Consider the following 23,133-nt stretch of genomic DNA (forward strand, 5'->3'; position numbering starts at 1 on the left):
AGAGGCTTTCACAGCAAGAAAAAATAATCAAACAAAATGCAAATGAAATCCCCTCACCTTTGCTTACCCCTCAAAGCACCCTACCCATCACACTTCATTATTTTATCTTAACCAAAAAGTTCAATTTTTGTTTTTTTTTTTTGTTGTAAAATAAATATCCTAAATTTTATTAGCTGGCCAACTAAATTATCTTCCCTTTTAAACTTACAACTATTTATCATATTTATAAAGTTTACAAATTGATTTTATGATAGAAAATAAAGGTAAAATGAGCTGAGGACATGTATCAATTACATAATGTTGATCAATCAATCCACTTCTCAATATTGTATTTTTAAAAGGTTGTTATAATCATCGTGTACTCCGTATCGGGAAGCATTGTAATTAAAATTGTTTGAATTTATTTAAAAATTACTGGAGTTGACCTGAAAAATAATTTATGTACTTCCTTCGTTCTTGATTATTGGTCCTTTTTGGAATCTTGTCACTATTTACAATTGAAAAGAATCTTCCAATTTCTTTCTAATAAACGTACGTATTTGAAGATATTTTCATTTAAATATTGAATTAAAATTGATGAAAAAGTTAAAAGGAGACTAATGTTTAAGAACAAAGGGAGTAGTACGTAAAAGTTAAAAAGAAGTGATACATTTCTCCACAAATTGCAAACCAAACAATTCAATATATGATCTTCCACAAATTGCAAACCAATCAATTCAATATATGATCTTTATTTTTTTCATTGAGAATAATAAGAGACATTAGTTCATATTCATTATACAATAAAGTTATATGATGCCTACAAAAAGATAAAATAAATTAGCCATAACTTTGAAGGGAAAACAAATTACCCTTCCAATCATTAAATATCTTTCTATTCAATCAAAATTCAAAAAAATTAGTCATATCAAACATCTATGATTAGCATCATTAGAAGTAGTTATATACTTGGTACATACTTGTTAGCTGTTAATTAGTTAATCTTTTTAGAAAAAGATAATTAAAAAAAGGAAATTTGAATAAAAATAAAATAAAATATGCATGCTTGTTTAAGAAGAATGCTTAGAATAGAGCCATGCTAAGGTGGTGGTCTCACTCCTTCCCACTATACCTAATCTACTCTTTTTTCATACACATAAATAAAAATTCAAAGTTGATATATTTGACCCCATACATAATTTATAGTAATAATCAAATTTTAATATATGTGATGATCCCTTCAACAGCTCCAGCAAGAATAATAGTAGCAACTTCATTAGAAGTTGATGATGTAAAAGATCTTCTTTCTTGGGCAATTAACATTCTTTCTCATCCCAACGACACCATTATCGCGCTACATGTTTTAGGTTAGTCATATTAATTAATCGATTTGTTATAATTAATCGAGTTTATTTATGTTAATTGTATGGAGCAGTTGAGAGTGATTTTGTTTAGTTTCCTTAAATTGATTTTTCTTGTTGTAATGAAAATGTGCAGTAGGGAAGGAGCCTAAGAAACTCGTACCGAAATCGAGAGAATATAAGCGATTTCGCCGAGCTAAGTCTTTCGTTCTTTCTGCCATGGGGGAGTTTGCTAAGACTTGTCAATGTAAACAGGTACAATTTGCTTAAACTCGATCATCCCAGATATAATTACATGTTCTTTTATACATATATTTTCGACGTTTTGAAGAAATGTCGAACCATGTGTTGTGTGTAGGTACATTTGGAGGCTAGAGTGAGATATAGCTCGAGTGTAGGAAGTGGTTTAATCGAAGAAGCCAAGAGAACAACGGCAGAATTTCTAGTTCTTAGAGGCTCAAAACTTGAACAAAAAAGGTAATTTAAAAATTTGACAATAAGCTATTTTAAATTATAATAGACTCTCTCGATACAAAATGCATAGTAATGTATACTATTTTGAAATACATAGTGTCTAGAAAAGAGAGCCGAGAATTAGAGGTTTAACCATTTAAAAAAAATTAATGGGATTTTTTTTGTTTATGGGAGATTTAGAAGACAGTTTTGAAATGGAAAAGCTAATTTCGAAATAGTTCATATATGAATTTTTTGGCTATTTGCATTAGAGGTTTAAATAAGCCAAGTGGGTGTAAAGCGACAGACAGGGGCAAATCTTTTGATGGCCCGGGTGAGCCCGGCTCCTGGGCAAAAATTTCCGTAGTGTATTTTTAGGTTTGGCCGACTTAAAATTTTAATATCGAAAATGAGAAAGGTCGTAACATGTGACCTTTAAGCAGTGTCAAAATAATGACATGAGATGTTTATGTGTTATGATTTAAATTGAAAACTAAAATATTTAACTTATATAACCTATTATAAATGTTACATAAAATGTAGGAAAATCTTACTACCACCATTTCAAAATGATCTTTACACTTTCCTTTTTAGTTAAAATGTTCTTTACACTTTGCTTTATTCTATTTTTGAATATGAAAATTTAATAACTAATCATTCTCACCCCATTACAAATTTTCACTCACTTTCTCTTACTTTATTCATTTTATTTCTTAAATCCACCCACATTTTTACACATTTGTCTAAATTTATCCATATTTTATTATATTCAATCAATTTTCACATTTTTGTCTTAACGTCTGTGTAAATAGTAACCGTAAAGATTTTTATGAAACGGATGTAGTAATGTTCTAATTAACAAATTGAATAATTTTTTATTTCAAAAAAATATTTATGATTTGTATACGAAATATTTATTTCCATCTTTATATCGACTACCTTATTTACATATTTTCATCGTAAAAATATTTTGATGATGCATGACTTACGTGACGCCCATATACACCATTTAGAATCCGACACGTAGGATTGCGACAACTAAATGTTATCCCAACTTGCGACCTTTTAATGTAATTGAATAAGTTACATACTATTATATTGTTTAATTATTTTATTGATCCTCTCGTAAAACGGTTCAAAATCCACCACCGATGACAGTTGCATTGGTTTTCGATTGGATTTTCTAATGTGTAGGCACCTTAGTATAAGTGAGTCCTTGAGAGTTGAGAGAGGAAAGAAATAAAGAAGAAAAAAAAGCGTTTTGTAATAATATGATACAGATTAATCAAATTCGGTCAGAAGATAACGTAACTATATTTGAATTCTGGAACAGAGGGAGTATTGTTAATTACGTACTATGTAGTGTGCATATATGATATATCATGTCATTTCTATGTTATTAGTTATTACTAATGGGTTTTTTTGGGTACTCAATAATGAACAGAAGAACAACAGGGGAAATAACAAAGCATTGCATGAAACATGCACCGAAAGGGTGCTCAGTTATCTCGATTGCAAAACTAGAAAATGCGACATTTGCTTCATCGATCTTAGAAGAGAGATCAAAAGAAGAAAAGTCCCCAAGAACAGTTTTGGATGGAGTTGAAGATGCGGAAGATGATAACTCGAGTTTCGATGATTCCAGCAGTAGCATTTCGGAATTATCAGTACCACCACCACCACCACCGACAACGACGACGATGACAACAACAACAACAACAACGACAACAGTGACGACAACCAAGTGTAAGGAGTCGACATTGAGACGTGTGGCGTCGTTTTTCTTAAAGAACACGTCAAGTGGAAGGAGAAGAAATAATAATGAGAAATATAACATTAATATTGATGGAGTAGAAAAACCTTCTTTAAAATACTTTAGCTATCATGAGATCTCGCAAGCTACCAACGACTTTCATCCAGGTAACTTACTTAATTGAATTAACTTTGTCTCTTTTAAGCAATCCCTTTCTTTCATTCTTTCCATATATTTAATTTTTGGCATATTGCTAAATGAGTTTATCCCAAGTCGTAAGGTGCAGCGCGTCTCCTGTGAGACCAGTCACACCATCAACTTGATGGTGTGACGAGCGCGAAACCAATAGCGTACCTCCCCTAAAACTATATAAAAAAAAGTAACAGATCTAAACTATAGAAGTAACATACCTAAACTAAAAAAATACCTCCACTAAAATTATAAAAAAAAAGTAACATGTCTAAACTATAGAAGTAACATATCTAAACTAAAAATGTAACTCCCCTAAAACTATTCCGTATAAAAAAAAAAGTAACATGTCTAAACTATAGAAGTAACATACCTAAACTAAAAAAATACCTCATCTAAAATTATTAAAAAAAGTAACATGTCTAAACTATAGAAGTAACATATCTAAACTAAAAATGTAACTCCCCTAAAACTATTCCGTATAAAAAAAAGTAACATGTCTAAACTATAGAAGTAACATACCTAAACTAAAAAAATACCTCATCTAAAATTATTAAAAAAAGTAACATGTCTAAACTATAGAAGTAACATACCTAAACTAAAAAAAAATACCTCCTCTAAAATTATTAAAAAAAAAAAGTAACATGTCTAAACTATAGAAGTAACATACCTAAACTAAGAAGGTATCTCCCCTAAAACTACTCCGTATAAAAAAGTAACATGTATAAACTATAGAAGTAACATACCTAAACTAGAAAAAGTACCTCCTCTAAAATTATAAAAAAAAGTAACATGTTTAAACTATAGAAGTAACATACATAAATTCGCAAGTGTGAACTGGTCTCACCATCAGTTGATGGTGAGGACAGTCTCATATAAGAATTTGAGCCTAAGGTGAGTCTCGAGGTGATTCTCGAGTCTAAGTCTTGGGATAATGTGGTAAAAGATAACATCAAGCTTTGAAGTAAGTTTGAAAATCTAAGACCCACTTATTAAGACTCAATTTTTCTCCAACTAACACTACTACAAATCCGGCCTTTTAGTGACGCTTTATAGACTGTTTACCGTCGACGAAAAGCGTCGAGAAATTATCCTTCGTCGCTTTACATAAGCGTCGAGAAAATTAAAGTCGAGAATCTTCTCGACGCTTTGTTGCGCCGAGATTGTCGACGGTTTTTGGCGCCCTAGATTTTTCTTCAGCGTCGAGAATCTCGATGCTAGTAGGCGTCAAGATATTTATTTTAGCGACGAGTGTATCCATATTCCCACTTCGTCCCACAATTACTTATTGCATTTTCTCGACGCTAAAAAGCGTCTATATTTTTTTGCGGGAGCTATAAATCTAATTGAACCCTCTATCATGACATCAAGAAGCGCTCAGATTTATTTGTATAAAGCCTTTTTTTCAACATATATACAATCAATTTTAAACTATTATACAAAAATAAAATTCAATAATGATAAATGACTAATAACCATAGAAGGTCTAAATGTTGAATTCTATTCATTATTAATGATATAAAATACAAAATAAGGTTTGATTGAGTCTTACAAGGACAACAAAAAACAGTTACAATACTATTATAATACTGCATACTATCAAGGCATACTTCCTCCAAAATTGTTTACATTAGAAGCATTGAGAAATTTAAATTAATTAAAGCTTCTCTCTTCTTCAAGAATTGATGCAGTTTCTCATTGTTTGCGGATTTGGACCTACTTGAATAATCTCAATACCAGAACTTCTCTGTATTATGGAGCCATATGAAGCCAGGATACACGAGACTTGAATCACACGGTCATTCATCTTTAACACAAATCTCATAACTTCACCCTGCAAGTAATTAATTAATTTTCAACAGCCATAATAAACTATATTGACTTTCAAGGAATTGGCCAACAACGTTCAAAAGCATTTCAATACCTTTTGAACATTTTGAGCAGTTTTTGCAGAACACTCATAAATATCAATCCATGTCCCTTGGGAAACTATTCACCTTCCACGATCACAATTGTACCTATAAGCATGATTGTCATGTTAGCATTAGCGTGTTGCCTTGCATCCTCCAGCCAACTTGCAAGGTGATTAAAAATCTCCCTCCTACACAAACAACGAGGTTTCATATACCTGGTAGATTGTATTACACTACAAGAAATTGATTAATTTTCGACCGCCAAAAGTAGTTGGTAAAACACGAAATACGGTTGGTAAATGTTTTAGCGACCGCCAACAGTCGTAAAAGGGCGGTCAGTGTTCACCTGGACGGTAATTAAGAAAACTCCGACTGTAAAGCGGTCGCTAAACTTTACCGTCTGAAATAGCGACTGCTTAGGAGTTGGTATTTTATCGACTGCCGTTACAGTCGGTAATTTAATTTAGCGACTGCCATTGCAGTCGCTAATTTAACGACTGCGTTAGTAGTTAGCGGTCGGAAATTTACTAATTTACCGACCAACTAAGCAGTCGGTAAATTACCGACTGCTTAGTTGGTCGGTAAATTAGTAAATTTCCGACCGCTTTGGCAGACGGTAAAGTTAATTAAAAAAATAAAAAAAAAAATCAAAACCATCCAACTGGAAAGAAAACCAGCGAATGGTTTTGATTTCTTTAAAGCAAAATCATTTGAGTTGGCGTGCTTCAATGGTCTTCAATATCCAAATCCAAGATTCACAATTGGGGATAAATTAATTCCCAAAACAATAACCCAACTCTTAATTAAGAACAATTACACAGAACAAAGAAAATGGTATGAATTAATTACCAACATACACATATAGAGATAAAATAACAATTTATAAAGAGAGTGCTTAAATAAATCCAATCCAAAAAATAGATTTATATATCTGAATAAAATTAATTACAAGGATGCAAAAAAATAACCACCCAAAAATTAAGACTAATATCAAGAATAATCTTAAAAAATCTAGATCTACAACTAAAACATGAAAATCATGTACAAAAACCACTATTCTTGGATTTTTCACCAAAAAACATCAATCTTGGATTCTTTATCAGAAATCCAAATCTTTTTCACCATAAAACATCAATCGGGATCCTCCATTCTTTGACTAAAACCTAAAAACCAACCTTTTTCAGTGATATTTTGTCGGAGATGGAAATGCAAGTCGGGATCCTCCATTCTTCCACATGTGATTTGGTAGATAGAACGATAATTTTTGGGGATTACAGGGCCGCCGCAACGCGGAGGCGGAGGTCGAAGGTAAAGGGCAGAGAGGTTTGATTAAGAGAGGAGGCGGAGATCGATGGTTGGGGTTGATACTAAAGGTAGGCAAATCGATATAAAACACCAAAGTTTGATGTTATTGTGTTGAATTTTTAGTAGGAAAAAGAGTGGGGGAGATGAAGGGGGAGGTTTCCTGGTGAGAGAAAGAGGAGCTTGTGAGAGAAATAGGGATAAAGAGGCGGAGAGGATGGGATTTCTTAGGGTTTTAACACGAGAGCAGTAAGTTACATATTCTCGGAAAAACAACTTTTTTTACCGACTGTTATTGTGGTCGGTAAATGATTTTTACCGACTGCCTTATGTGCGGTCGGTAAATAGGTTTTTTAGCGACCGTTCAAGCAGTCGGTAAATAATTTTTTAACGACTACCTAGTCTACGGTCGGTAAATTACTTTTCACCGACTGCTTGGGCGGTTGCTAAAATGTTAAATTTATTTTGGAAATAGTCGGATTTTTACCGACTGCTATTTAGTCGGGACACATGGGGGAGAAGTCGTTAATTTAGCGACTGCTGTAGAGGCGGTCAGTAAATGTAAAAAATAACGACTGCTTCTAAACCGGTCGGTAAATTAACGACCGCTTCCAAAGTGGTCGGTAAATTAACGACCGCTTCCAAAGTGGTCGGTAAATTTTGTTTTACCAACTACTTTTCTGGCGGTCGGTAAATTTAGTCGGTAATCAAGCGCTTTCTTGTAGTGTTATAAGCCATATTTATCTCCCAAATTAAGCATTTTAGAGGAAAAAGCAAGGGACCAATGCCTCTTTTGTAATACAAAAGCCCACATGGCCACATGATCTCCATCACAGATTAAGGATCCCCATCTTTACAAAACCCCACCAAAATTTTCATACATGCCGCTTATATCTCTTACTGTTCTATACTAATTTCAAACAATTGCTTTGTCAAAAAAATTTGTACCCAAGTATTCAGAATACATGTTCACGCCAGGAATTCCTTTTCAATTTTTCTGGTATTATATATCCTTCAAAAAGTGGAGATCCTACTCAGGAAGCTTTGATGCCTTGTTTTGACAGGGGAGCATGTTGGGGACATTATAAAAATGACCTAAAATGAAGTACTCCGTAATTGCTAATGATAATAAGATGTGAAAACCAGAAAAATACTCGACAATCTTAGCTACAACGTTACCTAGTGATGTGAAGCGCGCCAGCAACCCCTCAGTAGTAGGATCGTGTGATAGACCTGAAGGATTTTTGCCCCAAGAACATCACTTGCTGAACACAGACGGAGAAATTGCAGTCAATTACAAAGGATTAATAGCCTTACACTTATTCGAGCAAAACTATGAATATTTAAGCGCTTGATAATTGATATACAATAATTCTTGTGTGTACACTTCACTATCAAAAGGAAAACATTTAACGTAGGCATTTAGAAGTAATACTAGACAATTTTAAGACATAGAAGTATTTACCTAAAAACTTTATGAGATATAAACATATAATTTATCACAAAGTTCAATTAAACAGATAACCCACTATTCTTTTCTACTTATCTTGACACAAACTCCTCAGACATAAAGATCTATTTTATTTATCACCCATAAATGGAATCTACGCGAAAAGGAAAGATATTTTGAGACTCAAGAACAGGTAAATGTATACAAAAAGTAACGACAAGAGTTTACCAAAACTTGGTGCATATACAATTGGAAACTAAGAGAACAAATTAGAATAATTTTACAAAATGAAAATGAACTATGGAGGCGAACTGTGGCAAAATACATTTGGAAGCAAGACGAACTGTGGCAAATTAGAATAATATTACAAAATACAATAGAATAATTTTACAAACTAAGAGAACAAATGAGAATAATTTTACAACATACATTTGGAAGCAAGACGAACTGTGGCAAAGTTTCCCCGGAAATACAAATTATAAAGTGTAGCATCATCACATGACACAACAACACATTTCACAGAGTAATATGTAAACACGAAGGACAAAATAAAAAGTTATAACTCACTAAATCATTGTATACTTGCAACTTTGTCAAAAGGGACAGGGAGCCCATCTAAAAGTCCCATTCCGAGGCTCAAAAGTTCCTCAATTACAACTGCAAACTCGTCGAAACACTAGGAATTCAGGCACAAAACAACATAATCACAGCTCCTAAGATATTCAATGAAAAAAATCTATTGTTACTAATACTTAAAAGAGCATGAACCACATATCAAAGCTCCAACCTTGTCTTACATCACAGAAGTGTCAAGGTTTAATTAGGTTCTCGCTAGTGCTTCTTATTACACTAAAAAACATTGACGAGTTTGAAATACAAGCAAGCCTCACAGCAGACATGGACTAAATTTTGCCTGTACGAGGCTGGAAAAGAAAATTATTCTTGTACTCGTAGTAATTTATAGAATCAACAGTAGACAGGAGGCATAGATACAACAAATCAAGAGGAAGGCAACTCAATTATAGCCAGCATTAAGCCATATGTAGTGCAAAACATTATGTCAACATCTTAAGCTTATTAGGTCCCTTAAATCCATCACACTTTACCTTTGAATCATGACAGAATATCAAGCGAAAAAGAACAAAGATTTTAACAACACACAAAAACGAAAAACATAATATAAAATAGGGCTAGAACCGCAAATTTCTACTCAAGATAGACAAATATAAACCCAATTTAAAGGGTGAACCCAAAATTACTCCGGTTTAAACCAATTATATTAGAAGAACGAAATCAAACAATATGACTGAACTGGAAAGAAATACCTAAAACCCTAGAAATTCAGATTTCAAAAAAGAAGAACGAAAATTGAAAAGACAAAAGAAAAAAATCAAAATCAAAATAAAAGAAATGTAAACGAAAATTTTGTTTACCCTTCACAAGAAGGACAAGGTAGAAGATGATAAATAACCATGGGAATACCGAACAAGATCTACAAGTTCAGAGAATAAAATTAAGAACAATGGGAGAGGCGAGACAGAGGAAGACATGCCCAACAGAAGACAAATGAGGAAGCTACCTGTAAGAGCTTTCCAATGAGAGAAGAGTAGATCTGAGATTCTTTAGCACGAGATGAGAGGCGGTGATGAGAATTTATTGAGGCGGTTTTTCTTTTCCCCTAAAAGGAGAAGTTGCGGGAAACAATAGCTAATTAGAAAAAACATCATGTGTATTGCCCGTGCATTCTCGACGCCTATAACTGTCTAAAAAGCCATGGACGACAAAGAGCGTCGTGACTATTTTTTTTTCCACCAACGCTCATACCCAAGCGTTGAGCTCCATGCGTCCATAAAACAAAGCTTTTGTAGTAGTGCATGTATGACAATATATGCAGCAAATCTATGCAAATACGACATCAGAACAACAAATAATTAAAAAAAATACACCAGTGTCAACTGTCAACATTAAAACTAAATACAATTCATAAAATAGAGGGTAGCACTGAATCGAGTCCTGAATCGAGTTAAGCTAAACCAAGTTGGATCCCAATCAATAGGCGGAGGGAATATAATAATCCTTCAGTTCCACCTCCCCTTACCCAAAAAGTTGAATACTACCCAAATATTATATTGTTGGTTAATGTCATAAATAGGATACACACATACAAGTATCATGTAACTTAAGCTTATACTTCGTATTAAAATGGATATGAAACCAGATAAGCAGCAACCTATTCCTGGCATATGGCATAAGTCCTTGTGTCAAACAGATCATACCTAGCTAGCACTTAACGACGAGGACATGAATAAGAAACAATTTAAGCAGCAACCTTAATCCATAGACACAAGTATTAGTATTAGTATTAAATATAAGTCCTTGTGTCAAACAGATTATACCTAGCTAGCACTTAACGACAAGGACATGAATAAGAAACAATTTAAGCAGCAACCTTAATCCATAGACACAAGTATTAGTATTAGTATTAAATATAAATGTTTTTCCCTTTCAGCTAGCTGCTCCTGAAATTTACAACAACTTACTATATGTAAAGTGCCCATATTCATTCCCATGTATCCCTGTAACCCATTACCCATGTGCTTTAACAGATAACATTATTTACTTATATCATGCCTTAAAACTGACAAACAAGTCCTTCCTACCAACAATGTATTAAGGGGGCGTGAATACCAAACTCCACTAGCAGTGACCACTTCCTCAATTGTTTTATATCATTGACCTTTTGCAGGCAAACTGAATTAATAACCATACTTGTTTTACACCAATCTGAATCGTTGTTAATTCAGATTTCAAGTTTTCCTTATTAGCTCAAGACAATAGGATTCTTTGGATATTCTTCAAACTCCAAAAACTATATGCAGAGGTGGTGACAAAGAAGCAATTAATGGAGAGGTGTAGATCTTATGACAATTCATAAAACTAAAAAGATGAGGACTTCTAATTCTTAAATACTAAAACCCAAACATAATAACTGAATTGCTTGTGTGCACCTAGAGTTTAACAGGATGTGAGGCTCTCTCAAGCAAAGTATCTTCTTATAGTACTCCAATTCTCAAATTATCTATCACGTTCCTTCAGCTTATATTTTTTTTTGACAACCCCTTCAGCTTATATTGATATGCCCTTAGAATCACAAAATTAGGTTATCCAGCAATAAATATTATGACTCCAATTCTCAAATTATCTTATGACTACTGAATTCGAAATATAGAGTAATAGTTGAAGGATTACGAAAAATGCAGTTTCAGCATTTGTAATCAATTAAACTGGAAAAAAAAGATCAGACATCAAATACCATATTCTTTCACATGGAAAAATAAATCACCCGTGAATTTTATTTGATTCCCAAATATCAAAACCCTACAATCCATCAAAACTTAAATTCGATTCAATTTTTAACCCCCTATATTTGATTCAATTTGTAACCCCCTATATTCGATTCAATTTTTACCCAGAAAGTCAATTTAAACCTAGATTTTATCACCAACAAAACCCAGAAAAAACAATTTAAAAGGTTCCAAATTGAAATTGAAATTAGTTGTGAACTGACCTGGCCACCATGAGACCATGATCTAAGACTGGAATAGACCGCTCGGTCATGGGAGAATAGGGAATCTTCGAAAGCTTGTTGAACTATGTAAACCATCAAATAGATCTTCTCGTATATGAATCATGACAATAATAATAGTGACAAACTAAATTAAAAAAATCTCAAGGAGATGAAAAGAAAGAGGAACCAAGGAGATGAAAAGAAAGAGGAAAATTGATTGTAAGGACTTACATCTGGAACTTTCAAAGTGATAGAAAAAGAGGAGAGAAGGTATTAGTTTAGGGTTGAGATGAACGAGGACTGTGAGTGGGGACGGTTTTCAGTTCTCACGCAAAAAAAAACAGGCGGGCTTCTAAATATGACCACGTGCTGGGCATGTGTCTATTTAGTTATATCTCGACGCTTATAGTAGACGGGATATAAGAAGGCTGTTGGAACTTATACTTTAGTATAAGTTGTTAGTTTGTTTCCTTAGTTTAGGAAGTTTGTTACTAGAATACTAACTTGTACATATGTTAGTATAAATACCTAGGCTTGTATTATTTTCATTAATCACACAATTAATACAAAATGTAGTCCATTACTTCTCTCTCAAAGCTCACGAGCTTCCAAGGCTCAACAATGGCTTCTTGCTTTCTTCTTCCTTTCTTCTTCCTATTTCCTCAATTCTAACATGGTATCAGAGCGGGAACGATCCGGCTCTTCAATTCCGCATAATTTTTTGTTCAAATCATCTCATCAAATTTTCCCCAATTTTTCTTTTTGCTTCGAATTTTTTGTCAAATTGGGTCAAAAGTCGACGAATTAGGGTTTTAATTCACCCTAATATCTCATAATTACTCTCACAAACCTTCTTAACATCTTGAATCAAACGAATTTTGATTCTTGAGGTTTCCCCAAATTCTAGGGTTCTTGAAGATTTTCGTATTTTTGCAAAATCTGGGTATTGGAGATAGATTCAGTGTGTGGGTTTTCGATGCAAGTAGCATTTCCGCGTTCGGCAATCTATTTTTAATCGAAGGATTGAATATTTTTGGTCGGTGTTTCTCGGAGGTTTGGTTGCAATTCTTGGGTTCGTTGTTTGGAGCAAGGCATCCTTATTCCTCAGTCGGCAATGGGTCCAATGTTCTTCTTCCGTCGTCGTCTGCTTCTGCTAAGATTCGGTTTGATTTCTTGGTCTTCTTGATTAATTCATTTGATTACAATTCGCTGCTTGATGAATTTTGGAGAATTTCTGGGTGTTTTTGTTCCTGTAAACAACATAAAACAGAATCTCCGCAATTTCTTTGGGAAATATCTGCAATTGTTTTTTGGCAATTTTGTCTTGCTTTTTGCTGAGTTCTGTGAAATCCTTCGTCAATCGTCAACCATGACTAAATCAAGCCATAGTGGCTCAATTTTTAGCGTCGTTTTAGCCGAAATACCAGGATTTAATTCCCAATTTCCTTTGTTCAATTGAATTTTTCGAATTATGGGTTTGTTAATGGGTTAATTGCTTTGGTTTGTACAACTGTTGATAGCCCTCAATTGTTGGAGGTTTATTTTTGGTACCCATTATCATTTTCTTGATTACCCATTTCAACCTTCTTCAATTAATTACTAAGAAAAGGAGATATTTCACAAGGAAATGGTGAACTACCTTTGTCAAAGGGAATTAAGAGAAAATCAAATTCTGATAGATTCGTTGTAGATGATAGCATTCTAGACAGGAAACTTGCTGAAAGACTCCTACAGAGTTGTTCTTGCAAAGTGACAGTGATGGGTTTGGATGAAGAAAATAGTTCAGTTGGGTGTACTTCTGGGATGAAGGTGCATTTGGATATTCCCTACTTTGTGATTTGACCAAATTTTTGGTGACCAACCACACAAGTGCATTAACACTCCAGGTTCTGTGAAATGCCAAGGGAGTTGTTGCCAGTGGCAACATTTTAGGTTGATTTCCCAGAAACAGTTCCTATAAGGACTGTGAATAAGCAATGTTCTTCAAGGCTTCATGTAGTTCTGATGTTGCAGCAGAAGCCATATTTTTTTCTGGTGTTGAGATTTGTTTTGTGATGACTAAACAGATGTTGAGGTTTGTTTTGTGATGACCCAACAAAGGTTGAGGTCGATTTTGTGACCCATAGAGGTCCTTTCTTATTGATCCATAAAGATCAATTTCATGGTCATTGTGATCATTCTTTTGATGAGACCCATTGTGGCTCATTCTTTCAGACCCATAGAGGTCATTTTCAGACCCATAGTGGTCCTCTTTCCGACCCATAGTGGTCAGTTTTCGACCCAAAATGGTCAATTCTCAAAAGACCCAAAGGGTCAAATTCTCAAATTTTTCTTTTTTGATCAATTTCTATCTTCAGCTTTCATTTTCATAGCTGAATTTCTCACTCTTTTCCTCTCAAACACATTATCCTTTATTCTTCACATTGGAGTTATGGTGTATGTGTGTGAGATTGGTTGATGATCAATGGTGTATTTTGGAGGACAGGAAACTGATTCATGGTGGTTAGATTTAACCACATTATCCTGATTCAACCACAGTATTCTGGTGGTGTTTTAATCCTTCATAACAACTTTGGAAAAGTGTTCACTGTACATTTGCAGAGGGCATCAGTAGGGCAGCAGGTTCCCTAGTTAAAGATACATTTGTCTCAGTTCAATACCAAGTGTTGAAGAAACGCAAAGCCTAGCGGTGTTCAGATACCTCCCGTTGATTGTGTGTCAACCTGTCTTGACAGTGTTCCGGATGCTTTGGCTGCAATTCTCATCGCCAAGAGGAGCAACAACTACTTCATTTCAAGATTTCAAACTGAAAATGTTTATCACCATTTTCAGTTTGAGGGGGGGTGTTGGAACTTATACTTTAGTATAAGTTGTTAGTTAGTTTCCTTAGTTTAGGAAGTTTGTTACTAGAATACTAACTTGTACATATGTTAGTATAAATACCTAGGCTTGTATTATTTTCATTAATCACACAATTAATACAAAATGTAGTCCATTACTTCTCTCTCAAAGCTCACGAGCTTCCAAGGCTCAACAATGGCTTCTTGCTTTCTTCTTCCTTTCTTCTTCCTATTTCCTCAATTCTAACAAAGGCGCATAAAATCGTCGACAAAACACGCAACTCATAATTTGTTACTGACAGTACTCCCTCAGCGTCGAGGCCCTAGGGTCGAGAAATGATGTGTTTTGTAGTAGTGTAAATCAAATTACACCACATGCATCATCATGCATTATCCTATTTAATTATCTTATTTTTAGGAGTTTAATTGAGTCTGAGGCGAGTTTGGAGATAATGTGTAAAATAGGGAGAGTCTTGTGTGAGTCTGAATAATAATAATAAAAAAAAAATTAGTGAAAAGCTGATGTGACAGAGTCTGAAGATTGAGGGTGAGTATGAAGGATAAAATCACGCTAACAACTCCCAATATATAATTATTATTCCGTACGTACATGATTTAGGATTTACAGACTTTTATGTTATCCCTCAATTAGAGCATCTTCAATATATGGTTGTAGTTAGGGACTAGCTTGTTGAAATTTATAAAAGTTTCAAATTAATAGCTAGACCATTGGAGTGAAAATAATAAATTAGCTTGGCCAAGCAAATTAGCTTAAACAAGCTAATTTGTTTGACAACTAGCTCCCAATGTTGCCAATTAATTAATTGACAAGTGAGACAAATGAGACCAATTTAAATAACAAGCTAGTTGCTAGTCATTGTAACACAAATTAGCTAGACAATGAAATAGTTTGAAATCTTATGTGGCATAACAAGCTAATTGTCAAATTAGCTTACCATTGAAGATGCTCTTATAAATCGTTTTTAGGACTTGTGTGTTCTAAGAAAAATATTTTAAAAAGAAAAACAACATGGTGGATTTGAACTTGTATAAACGTAAATATATTGGAGGTAATTTGGTGTCAATTTCAGTTAATCATGGAAAATAAAATAAATTCAGTTAAATTCAGATAATATAAGTTCAAAAAAATAAAATAAAAAATTCAGAAATTTTTACATACAAATGAGTTTATTTAAGACAAAATAAGTTTTTTCAGATAAAATGAGTTCAGTCAAAATAAATCAAATAGAACGACCCTTAATAATAATAATAATAATAATAATAATAATAATAATAAGAATAATAATAATAATAATAATGAAATCAAGTTGATAACTAATGTATCTTGCAAGCCATGAAAGGAAATTTTGGTTTATTCTCAAATGTCCTTCTCCTCCTCTTTCTTGCATCATTGCAAAATAAAAACTTTCTTGTCACCGAGGAATCTAAAGAAACCTACTTAGTTCTTGGTCTGTTCTGACAAATTTTATATTACAATTAATTTTACATGTTTTAAATAGATCATGAAAATAATAATAATCTTTTATAGTTTAAGTTAGTGAAAAATTATTAGTTACTATGATGACAGTTTTTCATGAAAATGACCTTTACTTGACTACGATGCATTCATGCTACGATATTTTTTTTTATTAGGTCATATTTTCATTGAAAGCCATCCAACATTATAGACAATAGTTTTACTTTTATATTTTCCAAAGTTTATTATCTGTAATACCACATGTCATGTTTTCACGTATGTACTATCTAACAGCTAGTATGCTAGCCAATAAAAATTAATTGTTATATACTAAGTACTAGTAAGTGTTAGACAGTCTAATAGATATGCATGTGTTTGACGTAACATTGATGCAGATAACATGGTGGGACAAGGTGGATACTCAGAGGTATACAGAGGAGATATGAAAGATGGAAACAGCATAGCAATCAAAAGATTAACAAAAGACAACACAAACCAAAACAAAGAGAAGGAGTTTCTTATAGAATTGGGCATTATTACTCAAGTTTCTCATCCTAACACGGCTACCTTAATTGGTTATTGTATCGAAAATGGTCTATACCTCATCTTCCCTTTCTCTTCTAATGGAAATCTTTTCGATGCCCTTCATAATGGTACGTAATTCACATGTTTTAATTTTCATATATACTATTGCTTTCTCAGTCCAAAAATAATTGTCACATTGTCTAAATTTCTCAAAATAACATAGGCGAGTCACTAGAATGGCCGGTGAGGTACAAAATAGCATTAGGTATAGCAAAAGGACTCCATTACTTACACAAGTGTTGCAAACATCGGATCATACACCGTGACATCAAAGCTTCTAACGTCCTTCTTGGACCGGATTATGAACCACAAGTAAGATATTAATTAAGGACAATTAGTTATACTCACTCTTTGATTTAACACTCCTCAATAATATAATTACATAATTAATCACGTTGGTTCTTGCGCAGATTACTGACTTTGGACTAGCAAAGTGGGTCCCTAACAATAAGGGTAGTAACCAACATGCTTATTTACCGATAGAGGGCACATTTGGATACTTAGCACCAGAGTATTTCTTGCATGGAATTGTGGATGAAAAGACGGATGTTTTTGCATTTGGTATTCTACTTCTTGAGATTGTCACTGGTCGAAGACCTATTGATTCTTCTACACAAAGTCTTCTACTATGGGTAATAATCTAGCTTAATTTTATTTAAACCATAGGTGACTTTTATTTATACATGTGTTTGGTAATTGGTTTTTGGGTGATGATAAAGGTCGCAAGTTGCGACAACATTTAGTTGTCGCAATCTTACGTGTCGGAGTTTAATTGGTACATATATGCGCCACGTAGGCTATGAGTCATCATAATATTTTTACTATCAATGCAAAATTTTTACTATGAAAATATGTAAATAAGGTAATTGATATAAAAAAAGAAACAAATTAGAATATTAAGATTTTCCTACTTTTATTTTAAACAGGTATAATAGGATATATACGTTAAATATTTTAGATTCCAATTTAAATCATGACACATAAGCATGCCATGTCATCATTGTGACACGGCTTAAAGGTCGCATGTTGCGACCTTTATCATTTTCGTTGGTTTTTTTCCAGTTTTTATTGACTTTTTATTTTGAAATTTTCACGTGGTCGAATATCGACAAATACTATGTTTGGTAAAAAGTTATATCAGACAAATTAAAATGTAAATTCATTTTGTTTTCTCGTAGGTGTTATTTTTTCCTAAAATATGTTTTCTAGTCCTCTACTATAAGGTAAAACAACCTATAACCGAAACTAAGCGATGAATTTTGACCATATGAATAGTAGATATGAAAAACATTATGGTACAGAGAAAGTATTTCCTTGGAAAAAAAATTATAATTTTTGTTTACTCTGATCTTCTAGGCTATGCCATTAATGGAGCATGGGAAAATCTCCGAGCTAGTTGATACAAGATTAGAGGGTAAATATGACATTGTACAATTACAGAAAATTGTACTTACAGCTTCTTGTTGTGTGAGACATTCCTCTACATGGCGTCCTTCAATGAATGAGGTGAATAATTAATTAACCTACTCATCTAAATTTTTATGTTCTTTAATTCTGTTTGAAATCTGATCATTGTACACAATTGAAAAAGATTGAAGAGAATGATTTTTTGGATTTTTCATATTTATCCCATTTTATGTTTCAGGTTTTTGTATTTAACACCTTACGTAGTATAATATACTTTTCATATTTACCACCTTAATTTTATGAAACGCTTATGTTCATCACGTCTTAACGGATTCCATCCAATTTCCCGTCCATGTGGGCCCCATTTAACCTTAAAAAAATCCTCTTCTTTCATTAAGTTTCCAATTAAAAATGTTAGGAGTCATATTGATGGAAATTTGGATGAAAATTGTTAAGAGGATAAAACGTTTCATAAAATTAAGGTGTTAAATATAAAATTACATTATATAAGACGGTAAATAAAAAAAACCTAAAACTTGTAGTAAATATCAAATATTCTACTTTTTCTAGTACTCAAAATCACTTTAATCCTTAGTATAAATCTAAATTTGTGAATGTATAGGTGTTGGAGCTGTTATCGGAAGATCAAGAATCAGAGATTGCTAGAAAATGGAGTGTTCAAAAGAGTTCATCGCATGAAATAGATGACTGTTCTATGGTTTTTGGCTATAATATTCTCGTCGATATGGATTTTGAAAAAGCAATTGCGGCTCTTGAAATTTAGAAGATTCAAACTATAAATTTATTATGAGTCTTTTCTCGATCTTTTAGGATGGATGACTTATTTCTTTATTAGTTTTTTATTGTTTTTTCTTCTAATCGTATTTAATTAATTAGTATTCCATATAAGATTGTCTAGCTTAAACTTGTGACTTGTATATTTATACAACAAAATATTTTCGTTTCTGGGTGATGATAAAGGTCGCAAGTTGCGACAACATTTAGTTGTCGCAATCTTACGTGTCGGAGTTTAATTGGTACATATATGCGCCACGTAGGCTATGAGTCATCATAATATTTTTACTATCAATGCAAAATTTTTACTATGAAAATTTGTAAATAAGGTAATTGATATAAAAAAAGAAACAAATTAGAATATTAAGATTTTCCTACTTTTATTTTAAACAGGTATAATAGGATATATACGTTAAATATTTTAGATTCCAATTTAAATCATGACACATAAGCATGTCATGTCATCATTGTGACACGGCTTAAAGGTCGCATGTTGCGACCTTTATCATTTTCGTTTCTTCAATTGTTAAATCTGCCACTTGATTAGCTCATAATGTTATCTCTCATGCTAAATGAGAATACCATAATGGATTTGGAAATTAGATATTTCACCTAAGTTAAAAATCTTTTTATGGAAACTTTTGCACGATGGGCTACCTACTAGAGATAACCTAGTGTATCGAAATATTGACATTCCTATTAGTTGCCCCTTTTGCACCTCTTACAATGAAACCCAAGATCATCTCTTTCTACATTGCCCTTCTACTAAAGAAATTTGGGATTCTGCTACAACTATCCGTTGGCTAGGTACTGACCTTCAACAAGATTCGATTTTTTCTTTGTTCCGAAATATGCAAAATAATATCAGCCTCCCAATTAAGAAAATTATAACTTCCTTATGGAGCATCTGGAAAATGAGAAATGCAGTTATTTTTAAACACGCTTCATTCTCTGCAATTGGGCTCTATACTAGAGCTTTTAAAATATTTAATGAATGGAACACTCGCACTTGTATGGATTCATTGGAATCATGTTAATAAATAGTGGAGGCCTCATGGCCGGTAGCCTCATTTCATAACCAGGTCCAATGTTCAAACCATCAGCATAACTTTTTCCATTCTTCTCCAGCCATTTCGATCATCCATTAAGGATCCACGCAGATCTGGCTCACATGGATTTCTCCAATTTCCCCTCTCACCACAACAGCAACTCGAGGCCTTTCAGTTGCCTCCTCTTCAACCCCGTTGTCACGCTCATCTTGCTCTGACTCCTCGAGTGAGTCAGTAGGGTGATTAGACGGACCAACATCATATCCTCCGTCTCCTCCATCCAAAATTCATCAAAATATGTAGCTTCATGACGAGAGCTTTTGGCCTCGCCTGGAGGAGTCCGGCTTAATTCTCCAGCCGACACTCTGATGGATCTCCCTCATGAGAAAGAAGGGTCCATCTGTTGTCCCCTCTTCGGTCAGCTAAGTTTACCGTCTTTTTCGTCCTCGCCATCGTATCCTGCATAAGAGGCATAATGGGAGGCCGAACTTAACGACGGGCTAAAAATGAGGGATATTGGTGCGGCGCAGATCAGGCCACCATATCCAGAAGTTCCAACCCAACGGCCCGAGAACCGAGGTACCGTCAGCATAACTAACGGCACAGAGTTGAATAAAAACAAAGTAACGACGGAAGACTTATAAGAAAGGCACAAATTAAAACAAACTCAAAATCTAAGGCATAAAGGTTTAATTACCTGGTAAAAATGACGGGGCAGATGACCACGAAGCCGGGCGGTGATAAAAAAAGAGATCGAACGACAACATGAAGGGTTTTCTTCCTACGATTGACTACGAACTTGACGAGATAGAATGGAAGAAAATTCTCCCTAAAAACGCAGGAGAGTGAAAAAATCTAAAAGGTTAAAAACTTTTTGTTAGGTTATGATACATATGACAAAACATAAATCATGCGGAAAACCTTAATGCCAGGAAACATATTATTTACACATAATCATTTAGCATAATTCAGATCCATACACTTTGTAGCGTGCCCTCCCTAGCTGCGCCCGAACCGAACAAGAACAAGTCTTTAGGACTCCAAATGTCGTCCCTCCGTAGATAGTCCACAGCACGTCCGGATCCTCCTTAAGCTTGACCAACTAGAATCGCCCTTAAGGTTCCTAGGATTTTCGGCTAAATAGGTTGCAAGTGTTTGGCTGATTTTTTGCTCCAAAATCTTACCTTTGAATACTTCAATTCTCTATGTAAATATGTGACTCTAGGCACCTATTTATGGAAAGGAATTATAATCCTATTAGAATTCAAATCTATTTAATTATAATCCTACTAGGACTCTAATTAAACAAACTTTATCTATTAGGATTAGATTTAATCATATTACAGATCCCGGTAGCCTTGATTCCGAGTAACACACACGAGTGGCAATGCACCGCACGCAGGCCTTACGGCCCACGCACAGTGCACGGCCCACTAGTCGCAGCCCCTTGCTCCGCATGCGCGCGCGCCCAAGGCCTTGGCTGGGCCTGGCCTTCGCGATGGGCCTGGTCTTGGCTTTGGCGTGTGTTTGCGCTTTGGCTTGCTGGGCGATGGCCCGGCTTCGTACTGGGCCTTCGTCTGGCAGGCCTCGTCCGATGCTAATTCGTGCGATACGCTTCCGATTAAATTCTCGATTCCGGAATTCATTTCCGATACGAACAATATTTAATATTTCCGATTCCGGAATTAATTTACGTTTCGAACAAATATTTAATATTTCCGTTTCCGAAATTATTTTTCGATTTCGATAATATTTCCGATTCTGACAATATTTCCGTTTCCGGCAATATTTCCGATTCCGGCAATATTTCCATTTCCAATAATATTTCCCGATACGTACCATGTTTCCGTTTCCGGCAACACCTACGACTTGGATAATATTTATATTTTCGATACGATCCATATTTCCGTTTCCGGCAATATCATCGTTTCCGGAGTATTCACTTGCTTGCCTTTGACGATCTCAGCTCCCACTAAAACCAAGATCCGTCGATTCCGATTATCCATAAATGGAGTATTTAATGCCATTAAATACTTGATCTGTTTACGTACTATTTGTGTGACCCTACGGGTTCAGTCAAGAGTAAGCTGTGGATTAATATCATTAATTTCCACTTGAACTGAAGCGGCCTCTAGCTAGGCATTCAGCTCACTTGATCTCACTGAATTTATTAACTTGTCAATTAATACTGAACTGCATTTATTAGACTTGTTTTGCAGGTGACACTGCTGGACAAGACGTGGATCGAGTTCTACCTGGGCTGCATACCTCCTCGTCAGCAACATAAGGAAAAACTCCTACAACTGGGACCACAATAGCCAAAAAAAGTGTATCCTTTAATTAAATATGGCCTATTATAAAAAGTATATCCTTTAATTAAATATAGAGGGAACATTTTTCTCTTGTACAAAAATAACTTTTGATTTCCTCCTTGTTCAAAATTCCTTGGAGTTATTCAAGACTAAATTTCCCTTGACTTATAGCTTAGGATAAATTGTTTTTTCACACCCACAAAAATCGAAAAATTGTTTTTTACCACCTAAAAATTAAAACTTGTATTTTACCACCTAAAAATAAAGTGAAACTTTTTTTTACCACATGAAATCGAAAAAATAGATGAAACCTTTATGTATAGCTAACTAATTCATTTTTCCTTCAATTTTTTCACACTCCCTGTGTGATTTTCTTTACTCTTTCGCCCTTTCTCTCTTTGCTTTCATTAAATTTTGTCAATTTTGTGAATTAATGATGATGAAAACTTATGTAAATTCATTGAGCATAAAGAAGTTGGGGAAGAAAAGAGAGTTAAATACATGGAATGGTAGAAGAATAGAACATATAAGAAATATTACCGTTATTGTGGCCTATTACATAACATTTTCGTACGGAGTATATTTCCATTTTTCAGATGGTAAAAAACAAGTTTTAAATTATTTTTTTAGGTGGTAATAATACAAGTTTTAGATTTTTAGGTGGTACAAAACAATTTTTGGAATTTTTTTAGGTGATAAA

General features: G+C 34.0%; 1 protein-coding gene across 2 annotated transcripts; it reads left to right on the forward strand.

Annotated features, from left to right (window-relative positions):
* Positions 1–1,127: 1,127 nt before the first annotated feature.
* On the forward strand, positions 1,128–19,232 carry LOC110795909 (probable receptor-like serine/threonine-protein kinase At5g57670). 2 transcript variants are annotated; one of them, XM_056836731.1, is made up of 9 exons: positions 1,128–1,346; positions 1,480–1,595; positions 1,699–1,817; positions 3,238–3,713; positions 16,681–16,938; positions 17,034–17,182; positions 17,281–17,502; positions 18,227–18,376; positions 18,900–19,232. In XM_056836731.1, exons 1-9 carry the CDS (start codon positions 1,211–1,213, stop codon positions 19,059–19,061), a joined length of 1,788 nt encoding a protein of 595 aa, XP_056692709.1. In that variant the 5' UTR covers positions 1,128–1,210; the 3' UTR covers positions 19,062–19,232. The 2 variants fall into 2 exon arrangements, with proteins under 2 accessions (XP_056692709.1, XP_056692708.1); XM_056836730.1 differs by having other exon boundaries at positions 1,129–1,346; positions 1,477–1,595.
* The last annotated feature ends 3,901 nt before the right edge of the window (positions 19,233–23,133 follow it).

The sequence above is a fragment of the Spinacia oleracea genome, chromosome 2, assembly GCF_020520425.1.
Source record: "Spinacia oleracea cultivar Varoflay chromosome 2, BTI_SOV_V1, whole genome shotgun sequence".
NCBI classification, from domain to species: domain Eukaryota; kingdom Viridiplantae; phylum Streptophyta; class Magnoliopsida; order Caryophyllales; family Amaranthaceae; genus Spinacia; species Spinacia oleracea.

What these genes read in the sequence shown, in the direction of transcription:
- LOC110795909 (XM_056836730.1), top strand. Translation starts at nt 1,211, where the DNA reads ATGATCCCTTCAACAGCTCCAGCAAGAATAATAGTAGCAACTTCATTA. An exon ending in TCAAAACTTGAACAAAAAAG is followed by an intron (nt 1,818 to 3,237) that starts GTAATTTAAAAA and finishes AATAATGAACAG; the next exon opens with AAGAACAACAGGGGAAATAA. An exon ending in TACCAACGACTTTCATCCAG is followed by an intron (nt 3,714 to 16,680) that starts GTAACTTACTTA and finishes ACATTGATGCAG; the next exon opens with ATAACATGGTGGGACAAGGT.